The 24,107-nt window shown below is 39.4% G+C and overlaps 2 protein-coding genes across 4 annotated transcripts in view; both read right to left on the reverse strand.

Moving 5' to 3' along the window:
- Positions 1 to 576: 576 nt before the first annotated feature.
- On the reverse strand, positions 577 to 14,406 carry tdrkh (tudor and KH domain containing). 2 transcript variants are annotated; one of them, XM_030078331.1, is made up of 14 exons: positions 14,298 to 14,406; positions 8,383 to 8,546; positions 8,166 to 8,257; positions 7,532 to 7,733; positions 7,056 to 7,195; positions 6,607 to 6,943; positions 5,490 to 5,656; positions 5,048 to 5,223; positions 4,848 to 4,912; positions 4,181 to 4,332; positions 3,935 to 4,045; positions 3,029 to 3,083; positions 1,313 to 1,390; positions 577 to 1,192 (listed from the first exon to the last, which is right to left on the reverse strand). In XM_030078331.1, exons 2-13 carry the CDS (start codon positions 8,513 to 8,515, stop codon positions 1,335 to 1,337), a joined length of 1,686 nt encoding a protein of 561 aa, XP_029934191.1. In that variant the 5' UTR covers positions 8,516 to 8,546; positions 14,298 to 14,406; the 3' UTR covers positions 577 to 1,192; positions 1,313 to 1,334. The 2 variants fall into 2 exon arrangements, with proteins under 2 accessions (XP_029934191.1, XP_029934192.1); XM_030078332.1 differs by lacking the exon at positions 14,298 to 14,406 and adding an exon at positions 11,432 to 11,511.
- A 728-nt stretch (positions 14,407 to 15,134) lies between these two features.
- The window catches only part of tmem94 (transmembrane protein 94), a 36,436-nt gene continuing 27,463 nt past the window's right edge, over positions 15,135 to 24,107 (reverse strand). For both annotated transcript variants that reach the window (XM_030077714.1, XM_030077713.1), the window contains 11 exons: positions 23,656 to 23,755; positions 23,338 to 23,446; positions 22,403 to 22,592; positions 22,215 to 22,292; positions 21,327 to 21,412; positions 21,152 to 21,233; positions 19,752 to 19,915; positions 19,571 to 19,665; positions 19,387 to 19,480; positions 18,441 to 18,611; positions 15,135 to 17,939 (listed from right to left, as the gene is read on the reverse strand). In XM_030077714.1, the coding sequence (XP_029933574.1) occupies positions 17,867 to 17,939; positions 18,441 to 18,611; positions 19,387 to 19,480; positions 19,571 to 19,665; positions 19,752 to 19,915; positions 21,152 to 21,233; positions 21,327 to 21,412; positions 22,215 to 22,292; positions 22,403 to 22,592; positions 23,338 to 23,446; positions 23,656 to 23,755 (1,242 nt within the window). In that variant the 3' untranslated portion in view covers positions 15,135 to 17,866. The remainder of the gene's footprint in view (positions 17,940 to 18,440; positions 18,612 to 19,386; positions 19,481 to 19,570; positions 19,666 to 19,751; positions 19,916 to 21,151; positions 21,234 to 21,326; positions 21,413 to 22,214; positions 22,293 to 22,402; positions 22,593 to 23,337; positions 23,447 to 23,655; positions 23,756 to 24,107) is intronic.

Consider the following 24,107-nt stretch of genomic DNA (forward strand, 5'->3'; position numbering starts at 1 on the left):
CAGTGCGGATTGGGGGTTATCGACTGATGCACAAAACAACAACACCAGGCCCTGCAATGTAAATGAATGAATGACTTCCTTGGTAAAAACATAAAATAATACCATATATTATAATATAATATAGCATACTATGGAGAAACTTCCAGTGTCATTCCCTTTTTAAAGTGAAAACAGGTGATTTCTTCTAGACTAAACCTTTGATCTGGCAAAGCAGAATCAACAAGTAATTCAAATAGAAATGTAAATCTCCAAGTGATAATCACCAAGGCAAACAACCTCCAGCATAGACAATTAAATATTATCGGTATTAATTCATGTATTCATATTCATATAACTTACATTTAGTTGATACCATTTAATAGGATGCACACTATGAATTTATGCAATTTAGATTTAGATCCTAAAAAGGTATACATTTACTTACACATTGAAGCATTCTCCAGTTAGGACTAATTAGTTGAAGTATACTGCATGCTGTCTAAAATAAAAGCATTGCTCTGAATGATCGACAGGTTTATTTATTAATAAGGTTATGGTGTCATGTGTAGTGTTTCAAAGTGCAAGACACACCACAAGGCTAAAGACATAAAATAAAGCCTTTATTAAAGTGCAATATAACATTTCTCTGCAGACAAACCAAGAATTTCTTCTGTATGATATCTTTTTGATATATGTAACATTTTTCCTATTGAACAAAATCTGAGGACCACATTCCATAATATATTCTCATTTCCACAACATAAGTAACATCTGAGGTCCAATATGTTGGCCTTTATATCTTAATGTACATACAAAAAGCAAACAAACAAAAACATCAGCAGCCACAGATCAACTGTCCTCTGGTTCCAGTGTCTCATATCACAGTGCTTTACATTTCAAAAATACTGGAATTCTGTTTTATTGTTCCTCTCTTCACTTTTCAGTAACTGAATACGTAACATAGTAATAACACATAAAAGCAAAGCGGCATTAGGCATAACAGAATGGCATGAAAGGCAAAACAGAGGCTGAAGAGTTTATCCCATATATGAGAAACAACAGGAAAATGAATATGGCTGGAAGAACTGTCTGTTGCACACTTGTCGAGTAAGTAAGGCTTCTTGATGAGGATTCATGTGGCTGGGTTTGGGTCAGGTAAGGAAATGTTCACTTCACTGCATTTGAATTGATGCTGAGGACTGAATGGTCATTGCTGCAAGATGACAGGAGGTTGTGATTATTTTACAGACAAAGATAAAGCTGCACAAATCCTGCAACACCTCCGTTTTGCACAGATGTTTTGGGAAATAAATATTACCAAACAATTTAATACCTGGGTATTTATGTCTTTGGTCTCAGAGCAGCTCATCTTCTATAACATCGTCAACACTTCCTGAGATTGAGGCCACTTCTGAAGTGTAAAGAGAACACGAGTTAATGGACAATCAACAATCATCCTGTCAGAAATCACAACATATCCCCTTTCACTGAGTATCCACTGCAGTGCAGATGCCTTGTAGCAACTGATAATGTAATTACTGACAGGTAAGGTATGTAATGTCACATTGTTATAAGGGATTATAATCACAATATAAAAAACTTGCATAACAAAAGTTGAATGGTATCCTTCCACTTGGTTTACATTCAATTTATTTACCTGGTATTATAATAGTAAGGGTGTTTATTTGCTGGAGGAGGTACGAATTAAAATGATTAAATAAGTACTCAGTGCTTGTGTATTTGTTGTTGCTATTGTATGAAAGTGCTAATACTCTGAAGAGTGTTAGATTTATTGGTATTGATATGTTAATCACACAATAACCACAATAAAACATGATCCTGAATTAACTGGCAATAAGGGGTGTAACATATTTTTAAATGATGTTTATAATTTTACATGGGTTGTACCCTATTTGTAATAGGAATAATACGAATAAAGAAATAATATTAAATTACTGAAGAATTAATTATAGGGTTTCATTACATTTTCAGCCCATTTCAAGTACATTTTTTACACTTTGACAGGTTTTTACATTATCCAGCTTCTGGTGTTGGAGTGCCAGTGCTGCCTGTGTGGAATCACAAATGCAGGGGAGCGAATACATTTGTTACCCATGGTGCATCAATACGCAATATTCCTGTATCGTGCAGATGACAAGTGGTGTAGAGATATCAGTGCTTCTTAAAGAAATGATCCCCATCATGTGAAATTAGGAGCTCCAATTCAATATTCACCTTTTCAATTTGTTGGATACAAAGTATTTGAGTGTCTCCCGGGTGTTTTTGGGAACTGGCTGTACATTTTTGATTCACTTCCCTGTTAAAGCCTTGGCTGGAAGTCATGGCCAGATGCTCTGGTGAACTGTCTGTTCTCTGCCTCAACATCTCCTGCTGAACTGAATTCGACTAAAGCCTTTTGTCTCCCAGTTTGATTTTGCTGCTATTACCATCAGAGCAGGCCGGCATCCTTGGATCTTCCATCTCATCTTCACCCGATCCATTTCCCAGGTTCTCAGTTTACTCATCTATTCCAGTCCTGTTGTGGTTGCTATTAACCCCTTCTTCCACCTCTGTGCTTGAGATCCAAAGGGACTCTCAGAGGGAGCTCTCTGTGGTTCCTCCCCGTGCAGATGACGCAGCCACTTCGCTCTCTAAATCTCTATCACATTTACTTCCTTCCAGGAGGCTGCTGTTTCCCATTGTCAGAGAGCTGAAGTCTCTAGTCAACACCCCCAACGCAAGAGGAGCATGTTGAGGAGGAAGTGGAGGAGTAGGAAGCAGGAAGTCTGTTGTGGTTTAGCATGAATGACTTGGCACTGTGAATCAGTTTGGCAGGGATGGAGTGGCTCAAGCAGCCGCAGAATCCAGATGAGGATGTGTCATCCATGTTGGCTTTCTGGAGGTCCAGAAATCTCAGAAAACACAGTGAAGATGTAGGTGACATCAAGGATGACACCCTGGCTGACACCCACTCTCTGTTTTGCTGCTAGTGCCTTTAAACAATCCTAGCCCACAGTAAATAACAGTAAGGTCACTGTGATGAACCCACCTGATAAACTGATGCAGGAGAGACTGAGCTCTGATGACGCTCCTATCACATCATCCTGCAGGAGGAGGAGAAATAAGGATGTCTGAATGTAGTTATGGATGGAGAATGCATTTTCACAAGGCTAAACCTTGTCCTAACTGCATCCATGTGTCTGGGCAACACATTTCAGGAGCTTATGGTGACTACACTGCAAACATCAAGTCCAGGCATCAAATCAAAAGTTATAACAAATGGAAGATTTGATTTATATAACTCTGGCAATGGCAAAATGGGCCAGTAGGCACAAAAAAGGTGACACAACGCATCAAAATTAGACACCAAGTGTCTCTTGATGATTTGTGAAAAGCAGACGCGTCACATTTACACAACCTCTTTGATTATAATGGGAGTCTTGATTTTTTTTATTGTTGTTGTTGACACTTGCTCGCTACACCTGTAGATAGAACAGAATGTTAGACTGATGGCCGATATGGCCATTTAATAGAATTTAGATATCAGACAATGAGTGCTGTCCACCTGATATGATGCAGCTTGATTGATTACATGCATTGTTGGTTGTCTATGGGGAGATTTTTTTTTGTAACATTCTGATAAGTTTTCACAAAACTTTGCATTTTTTTTTTTTTGGTTTGTTTATTTTTATCATTCAGGGGTTCAATGGAAAGTGATATTGTCTGTTTCAGTAGCTTTTCCATTCTGTAAAGATTCAATTCCAAGGGAAAAACTGGATGTTTTGGCATGAAAATCATCCAATTTAAAGGACACTAAATAGGGGCAAAAATACTAGAAATTGTTAGTTTGTCCATTTACAAAGGTGTCAACCTTCACAAACACATTAGCAGCACTTTAGTTATCACCTTCACTGTTGATGAGGCCAATAACAGTGTGGTGTGCTGAGTCACTCACCAACATCCTCTGCAGAGAGCCGAGGTTGTCTCCGTCACCTCTCCCATTCACCGCATCCTGACAGCTGATAGCGTGGCCCAGCCGTATGAGTTCCTCACCCAGATCCACAGCCTGTAATACAGATGACGTGTATTCAGCAAAACAGGGAGCCCAGGGAGAATATAAATAAACTACAGCAATGATATATAAAAACAGCAGTCACATCTAAAAGACTCATGATGAAATATGTAGGAACTTGTAGCCAACCTTGCCCTCACTGTTGTCATAGAGCTTGACGCTGGGCCAGGAGGAGATCTCAGAGTGAGAGTAGCTGCACAACTTGGCCTGCAGGGGTCTCCACTCAGCACAGTATGTCAGTCTGTCAAAGTCGTCTAGAGCTGCCTCAGTCCACATCTCTCCTGAACAACAGGAGACACAGAGCAGGTCAACACAACGCACCTCAATTTGATATTTTCACTCAAAATCAGACGCTGTAAAATTTAGGGCAGAATTCTAAACTGTAAGTTTGCTGCCCCTCGGATAAATGCATACATGATTTCTTTTTGCTTTGAAAAATGAAAACTAAAATATTGGTCTTAGGACGCTAAACTGGGGTGTTTTGAATAAAAAGTTAGATAGGACATTCAGCTCCACTGACAAATGAAAAGAAAACCCAGACTGTATGTCATGATGCTAAAATTAAAAATACCCCTACTTATTGGTACAGACCCACATTTCACTAATTCAAAATTTGTCTCAGTTGTCTCAATTTTGTGTTTATTCTAGGAGCATCAGGTTGGGGTTTTAGAACAATGCACTACATTTCCTAATTTTGTATTTTGAATTACAATATCAAACTGAGAGCTTTGTATGTAGTAAATATGTAGTAATAGTAAATATGCTTGTGCGATAAAGTTCAAAACACCAGCTTTACCTGCTGGTTTCACTCCTGCTAAACTGCATTCAATGGCTTGGAATGGTAAACTGAGAAAGTCACTCCTGAAATTCAAATGCAGAAAAGGTTACTGTAAATAACTCAGATGTGCCATTTATTAAAAAATACCACACACCAAATAATACAGAAAACCAAAAAAATACAGAATACAAATAATTATCTTTCAGCAGGTCCTTCACCTCATAGTGCGGAGGCTGTCTCTGGGCAGCTCCCCGTTGTCTCCAAAGTCCACGTAGTAAAGCTCCACCAGGCCTGAGCCCAGGACTCCCAGCACCCTGGCCCGGTTCCATGTGCCGTGGTCTCTGTATGGAGCTGCCACAATGTCGCCAACAACAATGGTGTCCACCCTGTGCTCCTGGAGGACAGAAAACCACACACTAAGTGAAAGAAAGCCAACTTTTGCATAATTTCTGAGATAACTAGGTGATTACGATTTTTAGTTTTTCACTTGAATACGTCCCATTCAGTGTTTTTTTAAAAACGGATTAAAAATCAATCATAAAAAAAGAATCACAATACTTAAGTGACTTGATTTTTTCCCCCCACCCCTAGATATGTTCCTTTTCTGTTTTGCGTTTTCCTTGCAACAGAAAGCTAACCAAAAGCAGGGTTTCTCCTTACAGTAAGGGTGCCACTGTTGTAGAAGCGGCTCATCTCCTGCGTCAGCTTGTCCAGCTGGAGAGAGCGAACGCCCAGGATCTGGATCCAGAAGTGGCTTGGGTTCTCCGAGGCAGAAACATAAACCTCTAGATGCTCATCAGGCTGAAAGCTCAGGTCCGGGCTGGGAACTGGACACCACATGGAGCAAATAAAACATGATCCCTTAGAGGAAATTGAGCAATATTAGATTCAATTACATGATCCCTGTGATGAGACTTGTAATAACAACACAGAATAAGATATAAAAAAATTGCACAACAGAAAATGCTGAAATGTGATTAAATAAGAAAAGAAGAAAAACAATGCAGTGAATTCTATACAGAGTCTTCACTGACAGACTGCAGGTTGAGGTGAGTGTGCATCACCAGCTGTTCTCACAGGGGTGAGAAATGTACATAAATATGGAAATGTGCATTGTACAGAAGAAACATGAATATGTGTAAATATTCAAATACACATATGCATTTTATTATGGCTTTCTCTGGGAGCAACGGCCCTTATTCATCAAGCTATTAGAATAGATTATAATTGTACAATATCTCCTCTTCATTGCTGCATCTTTAGGGCCTTATGAAATCAGTTTTCCCGGTTCTGTTTTATTTTTCCTTCCCCCAATTTTGTATTTTCTGTTTTAATTTTATTTTTTTAAATATATTATTATTACTATTTAACCACATTTTGGCATCAGAAAGTGTCTAATCATGTGGTGTTTGCGGAAAAAATATCAATAATTCAAGAACAAAATATTCAAAATTTTATGAATATCACTGAATTTGTAACATAACATTGCATTTTTTTTTTTTTAAATCAAAGGAAGTGCTTCAATATCAATAAAATGTCAGCATAGTTTTTTTTCCTGTTCATTTGGCTTAGGCCCTATGGAAAAAAAAAATGATTTTTATAAATTGCATCCACATTTTCACAAATTCTGCATTTCGCAAATTTCATAATTCTGTCATAGGGCCCAACATCTGTTATACATTGTAAAATTTGTATGCTTATTCCAAAGAACTACACATTTGTATTTTTCTACTGTGAACTGTGAATTAATACGGCATGGTTTTGGATGCAAACTCACTTTCAAACTTGGACACTTCAGAAAGCGAGTCTGGGGAGATGATGTCCTGCTCCTCCTCCTCATTGTTGATCCCTAGGTTGGTGACTTGGAGCTCCTGTGGGTTGTCACATATTTTCTCTGGTTCTCCTGTGGTCCCATTGGCATGCACAAGCCCCTTTTCCTCTGCCTTGAGAGGACAGGACCTGTTGTTGTTCAAACCCACTGTTGGCTCAATCTCTATGATGTCTGGCCTCTGACCCTCGAGCTCCTGGGGGCGGCGTTTCAGGCGCAGGGCGGACGACTGGGAGATTTTCTTCCTCACAGTTATGTCCTCTTTGACTTTCTCTAGAATCATCTCCTGAGAACAGAAAATGTAAAAATGTAAATGACATATAACTAGCAGCATAAACAGTGGTATGACAACATTATAGTTAGCTGAGTCATTGACCAGTGGGGGCAATGCCACTCACCTTGGCCTGTCTGACTTCCTGCCGGGTCCCTGTGATTGTCACTTTGCCCTTTGCCTCCAGGCCCTGCGCCCGATCCTTGGGACACACCACTCTGGCCCCAGTGGTCCTGGTGATCAGCTTCACAGATTCTCCCCCACGGCCTGCAACACAAAGGTAAGGACACTAGTGTTAAACAAACATATATTCAACTTTAACTAAAAATCAAATATGGTCTGGTCAGTCGTATATCCTGGGTTTCAATAAGAGATTTAGTGTCCCATGATACTCTAAATGCAGCTTAAAAGTTTTTTTTACCCTGACAAGGAAAAAAACTGGGGAAAGACAAACCCTAATGGATGAAGACAAAGACAAATTGTATCACAGGAGTTCATCCAAGGGGAAAACCAAAAGCCCTGCAGAAAACTGATCAAGGGCTACAAGTCCTAATCTAATCATCCGCAACAACCTCAATTTGTTTGTTAGTTAATTTATTCTACCTATGATCCGCCCAAAGGCAGTTTGAGGAACCTCCAAGACTTCAGTGGCTGGCTCACAGTCTGTGGCCAGGTTCTCCAGGACACAGCGGGCCAACAGGACCTGCTCTGCAGAGCCCTGCAGCAGAAAACACACAGCTGTCTGGCATCCAGGCTCCCCTGACTCTGACAGGACCCGAACCTGGGCTCCAGACTTTTGGTTCACCTGCGAGAGAGAGAGAGGGACAGGGTTAGGCTGAGGACACATTACAGTGTATGGCTGAACAGGAGAAAAATATTACAAATCACACATTTGATCATGACCAGCTAGTATTGGTGAAACACATAATAAGTATGAAAGCTGCACAGATCTTCTGCCACAGCAACAATGAAACAACGAGCAGAGAGATTGAGTATTTTTCTTCCCACACTTGCCATATTTTTTGTCCTTCTCCTACACTAAAGTCTTAGCTGTGCCAGTTCACTTTATTTATTTAATTATTTTTACCAGATAGCATCCAAATGAATAGAAAAATGACACAACAAATAAAAATACAGTATCTTCACTGACAGATTTATAGGTTCAAGTGGATATGTACTGTATATTTAAGTGCAAACAAAAGAACAAAGAACAAATAATGAATATTCTGGCACTCACCATGTCCAAAAAAGAGGCCTGGCATCTTGATATGTTCTTATAAATTTCTAAAGGAAGCGTCATCTTGGACTCCTCAGTATGAGGCCGCTGAGCTGTTAATGGCAAAACACACAGCCAAGTCAATCAAGGAATAATCCACACTAAATCTTCCATTTGTTAAATATCCACATTACACATTTGCCTTTTGCATGTTAACCTTTTAAAGACACAGACTCACAGTTGTTGTTGATGCTGCTTATATGGCGGTAGACAATGTAGCCCACCGTGGCCCCGACTGAGAGCCCTGCAGCCAGGGCCACCATCTTGCCTGAGCTCAGGGTGCTCTTTTGACCCTCCTTCACTGCATCCATGACACGCTGAGCACCCAGCGGGAGACTCCACCTAAACAGAGACATGGAACAAGAGTCTTTACACTGGCAGCCAAGGCTTACAACTGATCTGAACTGTCCTTCATCTACACGTGATCTGTCATGTGATGCATTGTCATGCCAGCAGACGTTCACGCTGCTGTCATTCATTTGTTCAGCAACCCATCTGTGTAAGAAATGTCTTCACATGAAGTAAGGCATCAAATATTGTGTTAAAACACATATGTATGTAAAAATGATCCTCACTGCAATCAGAATGCATCAGTTACTGTCCACAGTGTGATATCGGTACGGGGCAGCTTCAGTCATGCAGCAGAAAATGAAAGCATAAGCCAGCCTGAATTCAACACAACAAACCAGGGGTTCTCAAACACTTTCATATTATATCTCCTTAAATAGACATGCATAAAAATAATAACCCATTTGATAAGATAATCCCATTTGATAAGATTTTGTTCCAGTGACACAGGGGGATTTTTGTTTTCGGTAATTTAGTAATGGGCTGAGCAACTGTCCACATTGTACAGGAGGGATAATCATAGTGAGATAAACTTATTATTACAATAAACAGACTTATACACTGTCTAATTGGGATCATTTGCAGTGAACTAAGTTATAATGGGCTATAACTATTCCTCTTTGTATTGGGGAGCCACTAGAAACCCCTCAAGGACCCTTGAGGTCCTGGACTCCAATTTGAGAACCACTGCAGTAGAGTATTATGATGTAGCCTTTCACTACATCACTTGCCAAAATGTTGCTTATTAGCACAAAAAATGTGCACAAGCATAGTCACACTAGCACAATGGTTCACTAAATGATTAGACATTTAGTGTACACACACGCACACACACACACACAGTCAGGTCCGTAAGTATTTGGACACTGACACAATATTTATAATTTTGCCCGTGTACACTACCACAGTGGGTTTGAAATGGAGTAATCGAGACGTGACTGAAGTTCAGACTTTCAGCTTTAATTTAAGGGGTTTAAGAAAAATACGGCATTAACCTTTTAGGAATTACAGCCAGTTTTATACATTGTCACCCCATTTTCAGAGGCTCAGAAGTAATTGGACAAACTATACATAACATCCATCATTATAATTATAAGGATTATATTCAGTATTTGGAGGAAAATCCTTTGCAGTCTATGACTGCCTGAAGTCTGGAGCCCATGGACAACATCACCAAATTCTGAGTTTCCCCCCTTGAGATGCTCTGAAGCCTTTACTGCAGCTCCTTCAGCTGCTGCTTGTTTGTGGGTCAGTTTGGTCTTCAGCAGGTGAAAAGCATGTTCAGTTGGGTTGAGGTCTGGGGACTGACTTGGCCATTGAAGAATATTCCACTTCTTTGTTTTCAGTACGTATTGGGTTGCTTTCACAGTATGTTTTGGGTCATTGTCCATCTGCACCGTGAAGCACCGTCCTATCAGTTTTGTGGCATTTGGCTGAATCTGAGCAGATAGTAGAGCCCCATAAACATCAGAATTCATCCTGCTGCTTCCATCAGCAGTCACATCAATAAACACCAGTGGCCCAGCTCCACTGGCAGCCATACATGCCCATGGCATAACACTGCCTCCTCCATGCTGGACAGATGATGTGCTCTACTTTGGGTCATGAGCTGTTCTTTTCATTCTCCAGATATTTCTCTTCTCATCATTCTGGTCATTCTGGTACACGTTCATCTTCATTTCATCTGTCCAAAGAACCTGTTCCAGAATCAGGCAGGCTTTTTGGGATATTTTTTTTGCAAAGTCTAATCTGACCCTCCAGTTCTTGAGTGACACCAGTGGTTTGCACCTCGCTGTACATGCTCTGTATTTATTTTCTCACAAACGTCTCTTGACTGTAGATTTGGACAATGATTTACCTTCTTCCTCGAGAATGTTTTTGACTTCCCAAGACGTTGCGAATGGGTTTTTCTTCACCAAGGAGAGAATTGTCGGCCATCCACTTTAGATGTCTTCTGTGGTCTTCTAGGACTTTTGGTGTTGCTGAGCTCACCAGTGCATTCCTACTTTTTCAGGATATACCAAACCACTGATTTGGCTACTCCTAAAGTTGTTGCTATCGTAATTTTTTTTTTTTTTTTTTTTGCTTTTTGAGCCTAATGATGGCCTCTTTCATCTGCATAGTCACCTCTTTGGATCACATGTTGAGAGATCTGATAAACAGCTACCAAATGTAAATGCAAACACTTAAAATGAACTCCAGACCTTTCATTTTCTTAATCTGTCATGGAATAATGAGGGAAAAGGCCCCACCTAGCCAGGAAATTGCTTTTTAGTCAAGTGTCCAATTACTTCTGAGTCTCTGAAAATGGGATGACGATGTATAAAACTGGCTGTAATTCCTAAAAGGTTGATGCCATATTTTTGGTCAACCCCTTAAATTAAAGCTGAAAGTCTGAACTTCAGTCATATCTTGATTACACCATTTCAAATCCACTGTTGGTGGTGTACAAGGGCAAAATTATGAATATTGTGTCACTGTCCAAATACTTATGGAGCTGACTGTACACACACATTCATACACAAATGGTGGTGTGGTCCTGCTTAAAGCACCAAGCCAAACTGCTAAGGCCCCTGGCCCTGAGTCAGGCTGCAGGACCTAATGCAGTTGAAACTGCTGCACACAATAAATACTAGAGTTGGGTGACCTGCAGCCATTCCATTAAAAAGGTCAAAATAATTAAATAAATAAATGAATAATGAGCACAGAATACTTCCACCCAATTCTTTTTGAGGCTTTTAACATTGTACTGCTATAACTACGACTCACGCCATGACACAAAAAGCATTTGAGCTAAGCCAACAGCCAAGTGTATGTTGCCCACGCGGGACTGAGGAGCCAACTGCGACACACCACCACCATGCAGATGCTGCTCTCACTGGGAGAAGAAGGCTCTGGGGCTGTAGTTGAGAAACACGTGGGACTTTGAGATTCCCACATCCATCTTGGAAGAATCGTGACAGTAAGACACAAATCTTCTCCGATCTCAGCTGAGAGCTTTTTTTGAAGTTAGACTACTGACAGACAGGTGAAAGGGGAAAAGACTTAATAGCATTTGCAATACATAGCCTGCACCTACAAGCCACCACTGACATATTGTGGTCTGGTGTCTTCCAGAAACCTATTGTGGAGCAAGCATGGTATTATAAATCATCTTAACCCTACAGGCAGTTAGTTGGCTGGCTGTGGTAAAAGCATTCAGACTAATACTGGCTAGCCTGCTGGGCTCTACCCTCTAAGAGCAAAATGATTTCAAGTGATTTCAGTGGGCTCACGGTTGGCATGAATGAAGATAATTCAACTAGGGCTGGAATGACTGGACCAATAATCGATAAGTTGCCAACAATTAAATTAGTTGCCAACTATTCTGATAAGCAACTAAGCATTTGTAATTACTTTTAAGAAGAAAATTTCCACATTCTCTGATTCCATATTCTTAAATGTGAATTTTTCCTGGTTTCTTTCATCTTCTATTACAGTAAGCTAAATATCTTTGGTTTGTGGATTGTTGTTTTGTTGGGGGAAAAAGCATTTGAGGACATCAGCTTAGGCTGTGGGAAAATATGATCAACATTTTTTTACAATTTCCTGACATTTCATGGACCAAACCACTAATCCATAAATCAAACAAATACTGGACAGATTAATCTATTATTAGTGCATCTCATTAGGTGCATCTCAAAAAATCTGAATATCATGGAATGCTCCAGATTATCACTTATTTTAGTTGCATTATTGCTGGCTATTTTCATAAAAAAAAAAAAAAAAAAAAAAAAAGCCTTGATATAGAGCCCTTAAATGTGTGCAAAAATCATCTGTACATAACTGAGTTGGCAGATGATTCTTCCATCTTAGTCAACAGTTCAGAACAGATCCTTCTGCTACTCAAGAAGATATACAAGTTTTCTCAAGCTTTATGCCATATGTAACCATCTTCTGATAGATTTGTATTAGATTCCAGTTAAAAATGAAGTGAAATACTTAGAAGCTGTTATAATAAACTTTATATACAGTCCAGATGAGCTAAAGGCCGTTATCAAAGCAGCCTGGGCTTCCATAAAACACAGGCTGTTCGCCTCCATGCCTCGCCGCACTGACGCAGTCATTCATGCAAAACAAGCCCCTACCAAATACTGAGGGAATTAATGAATACATTTCTCTTTTATTTCGGACCACATTTCTGTATTATAAAAACCTTTTTTTGATTGGTCTTGTGTAATATTCTAACATTTTGAGATACTGTATTCTTGATTTTCATGAACTGTAAGTAGTACCCGTCGAAATTAAAAACAAAAAAAAAAGGCTTGAAATATTTCACTTTATGTGTAATGAATCTCGAATATACTAAAGTTTCACTTTTTGAATTAAATTACGGGGGAAAAAATAATGAACTTTTCCATGATGTTCTAATTTTTTGAGATGCGCTTGGGTTGCAGGTGCATCTCAAAAATCGAGATGCGTTTACTCATGGACAGAATGTAAAACCAAACTCTGTTTCCACTGCTGTTTAACTGTTATTACTTCTGTTTAACTGTTAATACTTCTGTTGAAATTGTTCATATTCCTATCTTTTTATAATCCTTGTTCATAGTGTCTATATTGCTTACTGCTATTTATCATGTGTATACTGTATATTTCTTCTAAATTTGCACATTGACCTACCTCTATGCACATTTTATACACCCATGCACACGGTTTTTTCTGTTTGTTTTTTTTTTGTTGCACATTGCTTTTTGCACACTGGGTTGTACTTTGGTTATTCTGTTGTACTCAGATCTTATTCTGTTATACTTAGATCTTATTCTTTATTTCTATTTTTTATTTACTTAATTTGTAATCTGTGGATACTGCTGAAGAAAATGTGAATTTCCTGCGGGATGAATAAAGTATCTACCTACCTACCTACCTACCTACCAGAAATCTGGTAATTATTATAGCCGTGTGTACTGAATGGAAAACAATCCTTGAAAACAGGACACAAGGTCTTTTTTCGAGTTGTTATGGCCGTCTAAAAAATTCGGCATACATAGATCAACCAGTAACCACTTTATCTGTACCAGTGAATTGAAAAGTTTTATAATGGGCTGACGCTGCCCACTACCGACGATTTATTTTGATGGGAGATGATAACGGGCGGGAATAATCTGAACGGCGCATCCTTACATTTTCTGCACGGTGCGCTGAATTAAAGTTCTGCAGAATGGACGAGCGGCTCCTACATAGGTTTGTAAAAGCTGTTCATAATGTTTTGTTAAATATGTACCGCTGTCGACAAGCGAAATTACATTTTACTTCCATGTGTTTTTTTTTTTTTTTTTCTCCACGGAGTTTGTCGTGACGTTTCGTCCGCACCACAGAACACGGCACCTAACGGTTAACTAGGACAAGTAACTAGCTAGTTAACCTTGACCAGTCTTGACGCTAACCTCCGAGGCATGTCATGTGGAATAATTATTTTTCTCGGCATAGTTATGCGCAGCCCAAACAGTATCCAAACAGCGAGAATATATCCTCTGTTTCTGACGAGCTGTCAAAACGACCGCAAACACACTTTCTCCTGTTTGCTAACCCAGCTAACGTTAGCTAGCCGCCGGCTGACGTGAGCAAGCGATTCAAATACTTAACAAGAGGCGAAATCTTTAAGGTTCACACAGACTCTGCAAGTTAACGGGGCCTTTGGTTACCATTAAGGTCTAATTCATGAACAGACATAAAGTAAAATCACAAACAACGTATGACACTTACAGATAGACCTTCTCTCTGTTTCGACTGCCGTCTACAAGAACCGTCTAGTTGGCTACAATGTAACGTTGACAGAAGTTAGATGACTTTGCCTTTTAAAATAAAAGTGTAATAAAATTGTCACATTGTGTCCAGAAATTGGTTTTTACTTTTTAAGTATACTTATCACAGTAATAAATTTTAAAATACATTACATTTTCAATAGATTCCTACGTAAATATACTCTTTCAACAGTAGTGAGACAAACCGAAATTGGTTGCTAGAATTTTAGTTTAGCTAGTGTTTTATTTTGATAGTTCAACCGGAAGTGTTTTGTGTTATTCTGCCAGCTTGACACTAGTGTCTGTCTGTCTGCACTACAGTATGCAGCTTCTGCAAATCACTCCACTGATTTTTTTTCTCTGATCCAATCGTGTCCAAACTGAAATGACCCATGCGGAAGAGGGACGGTACCTCAACCAATCAGCGCTAAGACAGATGACAGCACTAAGCCCCATGCTGCTATGTTGTTGGATTTTTTTTTTTTTTTAATCATAAAAATTTTTTATGAATTTTTTTTTAAAAAAGTATGTTCGCTAGCTGTGCGTTAAATTATCGCATTGCTTTCATTGTTTTGCATCATATATAATTAGTTTTCATTTTTTTTACTTTCATACTGCATGTCAGGCCTTTACTGACTTTTATGCATGTGCTACTGCTGTCATTTTGCGTATTCTAATATATGCAGTAATTCATACTTTTCTTTCTTGTGTTACTTGAATGTTTAAACACTTCATTGCTGTGCGCAGCTGCTACAACAATCCAATTTCCAACTCTGGATCAACTGACACAACAATCATGTAAATAAAAAAGGCTATTTATTAACATGACAATCAATACACAAACAAAATTTTGCCAAAATAATAATAATAATAATTTTACAGACACTTTAAAAAATACAAAATATACATTTATGTATCTTGTGAACAACCATATCATAGTCCATCACTTTTCCCCCCCAAAACTCAACTGACTCGTGGTTCAGCTCCTAGCATATGCATGAAAATGTTCTCAAAATGGCTAGCATCAGCCTCGCAATATGTGACAGAGGGCTGTTGGCTTAGCAGTCAGTGTGGTGAGAAAACACAAGCAACATATGCAGTCCATGCTTGACTGAATTCAATTTGTGCAGCGAACAAACGACAACGGAACAGGAAAATTATACATAGTATCAACATTGACCAAGACTGAGCATTCATTGTGTATTCATGCAGCATAGCCCAGATGTTTGCAATGATAATAAATTATCCAAAATTTAAAGCAGGGCAAACAAAACAAAAATACAAATAAAAACCATCTGCTAGAAACGTGCTGTTGCATTGCAGCAGCATTGTGTATGATTTAAAGTCATCTTCAATAGTTTCACTTGAGGCATCGGTTAACCTGCCGACTAGTTTGTTTGTCCAAAAGTGATTGTCACAACTTTAGTGCCTTACATGGCACCAGATGACCAACTGGTGCTTTTACATCAACTGTTTCCCTCAGATAATCCACATACACCCAAATTCAAATGTGTGCTTGAGAGGGCAAACTAACTGCAGGATAACTAAAGAGGCACACACAACCACACGAGTTAACCCCTGTTGCCATGTTTTCTGCCTCATTGAGCTCAAGCCACACTCTCATTAGACATGAATGACTTTCACTATTTCATATTCATGTCAAGAGGGTTGGGTGCCATCAAAGCAAACTTTGAAAAATATGTTGCCAGAAAGTGACAACAATCCCATTCATATAGCAGTATTAAATGACGTCCGTCTGAAACAATGAAAGCACCACATAAAAGGCAGGTCTGATTAAAAAAAGACCATCAGAGATACAGACGTCGGCTGTTGATGGTACACATTTACTTAATGAATAAATAGGCTTGAAGATGTGGTATAAAAAGAACTGGGTAGACAGCTGCAGGCTAAAAGGACTATCTGGTGATGTTTATCAGGGAAGAAAAGATCAAACACATTACTCTTAATCTCTGAAATATGCTGGTCTGAGGATAAACTAATAAATCTGGGTTATTAAAACAACTCTGTGGACGAAATCTCCTCAGCTAGTCATTTTTAGACATCAAAACTGAACAGTATCCTGAGCTCCTGTCTCTCCTCCATGGGTTTCTACAGAGTTGAGTGATGAAACAGGCAGACAGGCTGAGAGAGAAGGCAACTGAATGATATGAAGCACCTTTCACAAGACTGGTATGCTCAGATACCACAGAGTGAACCTTATTTGCTCAGTAAAACCTTCACTTTTGTAGGGATTGGCTGGGATCATTGTGCAGCAAGTCGTGTGGATTCTCACAAAAAAAAAAAAAAAAAAAACACTGCTCTGTCAAACAGTACATGGGTTAAAGTGGCATGCCAGCACATTCTTCAGATAGATAGGTATATGTATATATAGATATGGATATAGATATAGATATATATAAAACGTGACCAATCAAGATTTATTCCTTCACAGGATAATCACATTGTTATTCATTCCTTATTGCATTACAGCAGGATTGACCTTGATTTAGCTCAGGAATTGGTGCATGTAGTTAAGAACAAAGAACCTTTGTTGGAAAAATAAATAAATAACCTAATGTCTAGTACAGTAAAGATTATGCTGATAATGTGGCTCAGGGGCTGAATTACAGACCGGCCCACAGAAAGCCTGTTTATGAATGCTTCTTTGTCACATTTACTTCAAGCTGTTGTGATTTGCAAGAGGTAGCATTACAGCCTTTCCTGTAAGATGCCAAATTATGGGCATCTCAATCCGATATCAAACTTATGCAAAAGATCACAAACTACCTTTTTGCTTTCAGCCCCACCTACTTTCAATGGTAAAGACACTGACGTTCACTAATGTCCTTTAAACAAAGGCTGGATTAGATACGTCACAGTTCATTGCAGGTCATCAAGATTTGTGTGGGTGGACGAGGAAGCGAAGCTGAAACCTCAGCCTCTCATCCTTCTTGGTCATCTCAGACTAAGAAGGATCACTACATTTAATAGCTTTGAAATTATGAAGCTAGTCCAATGCATTCACATGATTCTCAAGGACCTGCATTGCTCCTGGGACGATCATGAAGCACTAGATGAGAAGGACCATGCACAAAGTGTTTGTCTCTCAGTGGGAGAATAAAGTGATTGTGAAGGAGCATAACCTCTTCAGAAAACATTCCTCATGCCACAAACTAAAATCATACAATAAATAGTCTACTATTTTTGGCTCTTTTCTATTAAAAGGAAAAGAGAAATGAATATGCTTTGGAATTTTTCCTTCCCCGCCCTTAAAATAACCATGATATAATACCAATTGATTCATTAAAACAGTAATTGAGTATTTGTATCATAAAGCCCCAACATTGCCATTTGGTTGATGTCTGCTCCAGATGAGGGTTGCAGTGCTTTTGGGCTGAAGCAGGACAAGTGCCCTTAAAACAAGGCAGGGGTACAAAGTGTTATGGAGGGTGCTACTTGCACCCTGCCCTTTCCCTGTTTTCCACAATAGTGACTGGTTCTCAGTATTGCCATACTGCAGAGTTCCTTGGATCAAAATGGAGAGTTCATCCCAAGCTTTGTTTCAAACTGCAGTTTCTGCCTCTTCTGGTAGCGAACTCGCACCCTGCAAGCAAACAGAGCAAACAGAGGACATATCACATAACATGACTGAGACGTGGTACAACATGCAGCTTCTCTTCCAGGCTCACTGCACTTCCCCTTCCCTGCATACAATGAGAGAAAATGAAAGTCTGATCTTATCTCAAAATAATCCTCTGTAATCCCACTCGGATGCCATCTGGGTTTTTTTTTTTCTTCAGTCTTAAACTGTTTGCCTTGCCTGCTTCACTTTCTCCCCTTCTGCCATCTGTTTCTCACAAAATGCCCCATGATAAACAGCAACACAATGTGTAAGGTTATTTTACCCTCTTTCGCATGACTAACTGTTAAGACCAGGATAACTTGAGTACCGGTACTCAGCAGTACTCAGGATTCCAGTACCCAACACTAGTCAAGACATAAGTTACAATGTGGATTTCTCCTGCATCACATCATGTGCTCAATCTAAAACCTTCCCTTTATTGTTCTGTATTCCTCCCTCCTACATTTTCACCCAGTTCCATACCGGATCTCATGGAGCTTGACCAGTTCGTTGACCAGCACCACCAGCAACGGGGACAGTGAGACCAGCAGCCAGGCTGGCAGTGGTATGTTTCCCAGGCTAAAGGTCAGGGTGCTCTCCCTGTCGCACCATAACTGGTAATCCACTGTGGCCTGAACAACCTGGCCAAGCAAACTGGACAAGAGAGGGAGTCATGATTAAGACTGTGCATAAACTTTAAAGTCATTTTAAAAGTGACTTTAAATAACTTTAAAGAGGAAGGCTCAAAAGAAGAGATAAACTAAATGAGTTAAATGAGATAAAAGCACAAATACTGTCTAAATCTGTGAAGCATCAAAACACCTTGATGTTTAATATGCAGAGCAGATCAGTGTTCATTTTGTTTACTAAAAGCATGATTACATGTATTTAGCAACACTTTTTCCAGGACAAAAATGAGATGAAATCTAAACAAAAATGATTATAAAGCAAATAAAAAAGAGATGGAGATGCCAGAAATAAATCAATGAAAACACTGCTCATGACCTCAGTGTGGAAGGTAACAGATATATGGGCACACTTTACAGTATAAAAACAAAAGCTAGATACTACATACAAGAAGCTATAATGAGGAATGTAGATCACTTTATGTATAAAGGTCACTAGAAATATTCAATGAGGAATTTACAGGAAAAACGTGGAAAATTATTCAGTAGAATTAGTTTAATAATTTGTTTTCATTGATTAAAACCAGTGACGTTTTTGACAAAAAGTAGACTAAAACTAACACAATTTTAATGACTAAAATGTTCCTAAATTTAAACACATTTAAGTCAGAAGACTAAGATTCAAAGAAAATCAAATTTGCTGTCAAAATTTTACACAGATTAAGTATAGCAGATGAAAGACAAGGAGAAAAACTGACGAGTGTGAGAGCAAGAGCAAAGGGAGTGAAGGAAGAATCACTTACACCACAGGTACTGTGAGGCACCACCAGGTATTGCTGAAGGGACTCTTTCTCCACAGAGGCTGAGAGCGGTGCACATAGCTCAGGGAGATCACCACTGAGAAATTAAGATACACATAGGTGTTCATTAAAAAAAATGTTCAACTTTAACCATTGTTTACGCTGCAGTCTGGGGGAGAGCTCCTACCTGTGTGTAAGGCCAGGAACCCTGCCATAACCTTCTGAGTTAGCAGCAGACCATTGGACAGCTCACTGAACCAAGGGGGGAGGGTCTCGAAGGACCTGCATTCACAAACACAGCGAGTAGTCAGTACTGATCCATGAAATCTCTCATACATATTAAGACAATGGTGTGGGTTCCTCCTCACCTGAGTGTGAATATATTCTTGCAGGGGATGGTGGTGTTGTTAGCCAGGGTTAAGTTGTTGGTTCTGAGGCAAACCTCTTGCAGGGTGAAGCCAAAGCCCAGAAGGTAGGTACACACAGTCAGGCCAAACTTTAACAGGAAACAGCCAAGGAAGTAGTTCTGGGTCTGGTGGAAGAGGACGTGACAGTAAAATCCTCAGATTAATTCAACCTAAATGCAGCCTACACAAGATTTTCCTGCACCCAGCTCAGCACCTTATACCTGCCTGCTGACTGATAACTCCTCACAGTCCCCTGCACACTGCGACTGCGTCACTACTCAAACTGTATATTTTTACTATGAACATATAGATCCTGTGAATATGACATTCATTTCTTTTTTATTATTATTATATTTTATGTTTATTTTTAACTTTTTCCCTCTCCTGTAAATAGAAGTCATACATATTTATTACTTCTTCTATTTTACTTGCATAGTTGCTGGAGTAGTTGCAATCCCATTTCACTGCTGTTGTACATGTACAATCATGCATGTGACAAATAAACCTCTTGAAAATTCAAGATTCAAGATCTTGAATCTTGAATTTTCACACAGGAAGCCAGATCATCAGTTCCTACTAAATCAAATCAACATCAGAGCCACATGTACAAGTGTGCATGAGGGTGGGAGGGGCTTGGAGGAGGTGCTGAATCTCAGGCGGGAGGGCAGGGAAAGCTATTTAAGTTCAAAGTTTTGACAAAATTCCACTTATTCAACCAACACAAACTTTTCATACTGATAAAAATCTTCCAAATGTGTTTGGTGACAACATATAAGCAGGATTACTGCCAGTATCTACAAGTATAACCAGCTTCATGTTCCATGCTCAGTATTTTCCTTGAGTTGTAAGTGAGAGCTATGTTTACATTTTCCACTGGTATATTGTACAGTATAGTGTGGACCAATGAGTGGAAGGCTTTTGATAGCATGTTTGCAGCAGTGCCCCTTCCCACATGCCCCTAGATTTCTATAGTAACAGCTCAACATCAAGCACATCCTCCCACTACAGCAGCACAGCACAGCAACACACTGTGGTTATAAGGGCAGGAAGGGCTCCAACTATAGCGGATGTGGCTTTACACTTCTCTAATTCAAATGCTTGTCTTTGTGCAGTGTGAAACCACATCGGACCAAATAGAAAATGAAACAAAAGCATCAGTTTTACTTTGATTCAGACAATGCAAACCGACTTATAGGTGAGAGAGCGCCCCTATGTGCTGCTGGTGATATAGTCGGAGGCCCCCCTGCCCTTATAAGCACCAATGTACAGTATACGCTGGTTAATAATGATGATGAGACACTTTAGCAGTAACTGAAGCAGAGGGGGATGGGTACAGCAGCTGGAGTGGTATGTGATCCTACCTTCCTGGGGATGGCATCTAGGTTCTTCCCTGTGGCCACTGTCATGACTGAGCTATCTGGTGGCTTCCCCAGAAGTGACACGCTGTCAACAAAATACATGCACATGGTTAGTGTCACATTCGGTTGCAGCTGAGGCTCTGTGTGTGTGTGTGTGTGTGTGTGTGTGTGTGTGTACCTTAGCAGTGGGCAGCTGAAACAGGACAGCCACAGTATGTCAGTGGTGTTTATGGGCGGGGGAAGCTGGGCTACACAGGCTAAAAACTGCAGGGAAAAAAACAGAGACACCAGCAATCAATCAAACAATATCAATGAATTCTGCTTTTCACATACATAATTACACTACTTGGCATTAAACCTGCTTCTTATCATCTGCTCTTTTTAAATGCTGGCACACAAATCAATTCTTTGGTGCTAATATCTCTGGCTTCACAGGCATGTGATAGAATGACCAAAGAGGTTCTATGGGCTAAGACACACCACTCCCATCAACCTATCAACCAACAAAGCACAGTCAAAGAACAGGAAGTGTAAAAATGAATTGGGATTAATGAGTGGATCTACTCTTTGTGCTTTAGACATTTTGTGCATGATGTTGGGCAATTCATTTATTTCCATATTTTGATAATAAGTAAATAACATTCTTAAAATTTGTATATGCAATATAATAATAAAGTGTATTTAAATATATCACCTTAATTAAACATTAAGGTGGGTGGAGGTTGCATGTAAATGGCACTGAACACAGATCTGAACTGTGGAATGGCTGTGGCAACCCCTACTTTTGTGTTTTTTTCTTAAAATCTTTATATAAAGTGTAACTTTAATCCACAGTCAATTGATCAGACTTTGCTTCTGTATGGGATTTCATACAATAGTGTTACAGTGTGCTCTAAAGAACCCAAAATACATTAAAAAGAAAATGTGTTTATCTGTCGCCTAAAAGCAAAACACAGCTTCCTGTTTTCACTGTAAACCGATGTAATAATCATTTTCATATATTTTCAACCATTCTAAACACATATAACAGTTTTACATCAGTTTCTCTATTCCATTTGTTTCTCACCTGGATGATGACCAGACTGAGCTGACACTGCAGCAGGAAAAGGAAGCACTTGCGGATGCCATAGGTTGTGTGTCGCGCCTAGAATGTATTCACACATTAGACAACTTAATAGCTGGAATAGTTCTATTTAACTTTCTGAGTGTGCTTGAGAGACAGTGAGTGTGTGTATGTGTGTGTGTGTGTCTAACCTGCTCTATGAGCTTGACCATGCTGACGCTCTCTCCCTGGTGGAAGGTGACAGAGCAGCCCAGACTGTTGAGCTGTCCAGAAAGCCTCAGAGGAGACAAGCCTTCAGTGTCTCTGTTGAATCCTCCTCCAGTGGCGTAGCCAAACGTCTCCCATGAGCACCGGGACGGGTACAGAGGGTCCAGAGCAATGCTGCGGAGGGAGGAGGGCCAGGGTTAATGGCAGACATGATCTAGCAATTACGATTAGGGGCCAATATTTGTTCTGTATGTGTCAAAATTAAGATGCGGCAAGCCGATGCTGTCCAACTCTGATACGATGTGAGGTATGAAGCGACTGCTGTGTGACATTTTAACACAAAAGTAATTACTCAATTAGCACCACTGTAAGAGAAAATGTGAAATGAAAACAAATATTGTAATTGAATCTACTATCTAATAATAAATAAGTGCAACTCAAAAGTTTTATAAGTAATTATTGTATTATATTATGATTAAAAACTTTTTTAGCACTAGAATCATAACTTGAAACATAACTTAGACCCCAAAAGTGACAGATCTGGGATAAAAGTAGACTTGTTGCCCAAAACACCACAGCTGCATAAAATTACAGAGGAAACACTAATGAAAGAGTGTATGAATATTAATATGACCTGGATTTTGATGATGGCGTTTTTGTGCAAAATAGTCTAAATATTGTTTCAGAGGTTTTTCCACCTTACCAAGAATCAAATTCCAGAGGAAAGACTAAATACACACAGTTTTTTGATTGTGGCAGGAAAATGGTACAATTTAACATGACCAAATATTGACTACCAGTGTAAAATATTGCTTATGAACAGCATTAATCCCAAACAAATCAGCATCAACCTTTCAACCTTTCACCATTTCAAGGAAAACAATGACTGTTTAGATTTTTTCGGGTTGTGTGTGTATACCTGAGGTCGCTCTGTAGAAACAGGCGGCTGTTGCGGAAATTGGCGGAGCTTCCCAGACAGCAAGTAACCTCCCTGTTCTCCTGCATGATCTTCATCATCTCACACATGGCTGTGGACAAACATTAGTGTTAAGTACATATGTAAATGTTAACTCTGGGCCAAATACCCAAGCAACAATTAAAATCAACCTCATGTATGAATCAGGAAATAAAGACGATGAGGAGGACACCTTGACAAAAAAGGAGGTGGGTTAAATATTAAAAGGCTGCTCCTCATATTTTAGACATTAAGTGTATACAAAATACAATGAAAACTCACTGTCAGGGGTGCAGTCGGTGAAGAGGGGCACCAAAAGAGGCACATTATCAATGTTCTTCAAGTGAGGACGAACCTGGTGGATACCACGAGGTAGTTTGGCCTAGGGAGAGCAAAGACAGAACGCAAACAATATAAACTATATTCAGTGAGGTCATAATGGGACAGGCAATATGTGAAACGCCAGGGAAAATTTACCCACAAACTTGCCTGGTTTTACCCTTTATTTACCCTTTATTTATTCAGAGATAACTAAAACTGGGTTACACAGTCCTTAACAAGATAAATGAAAATGTGAGATGCTAAAGGGCGAGTGCAAAGAACACAAAAATAAGAACAAAATAAAAAACACAATTCATATTTTGACAATTCATAAAGCATTTTCAGAGGCGGCTACCTCTGTTCTCTGATAACATCATGTTTTTTTTTTGTTTTTGTTTTTGTTTTTTTTAAGG

Source organism: Myripristis murdjan, chromosome 19 (genome assembly GCF_902150065.1).
Source record: "Myripristis murdjan chromosome 19, fMyrMur1.1, whole genome shotgun sequence".
NCBI lineage: Eukaryota > Metazoa > Chordata > Actinopteri > Holocentriformes > Holocentridae > Myripristis > Myripristis murdjan.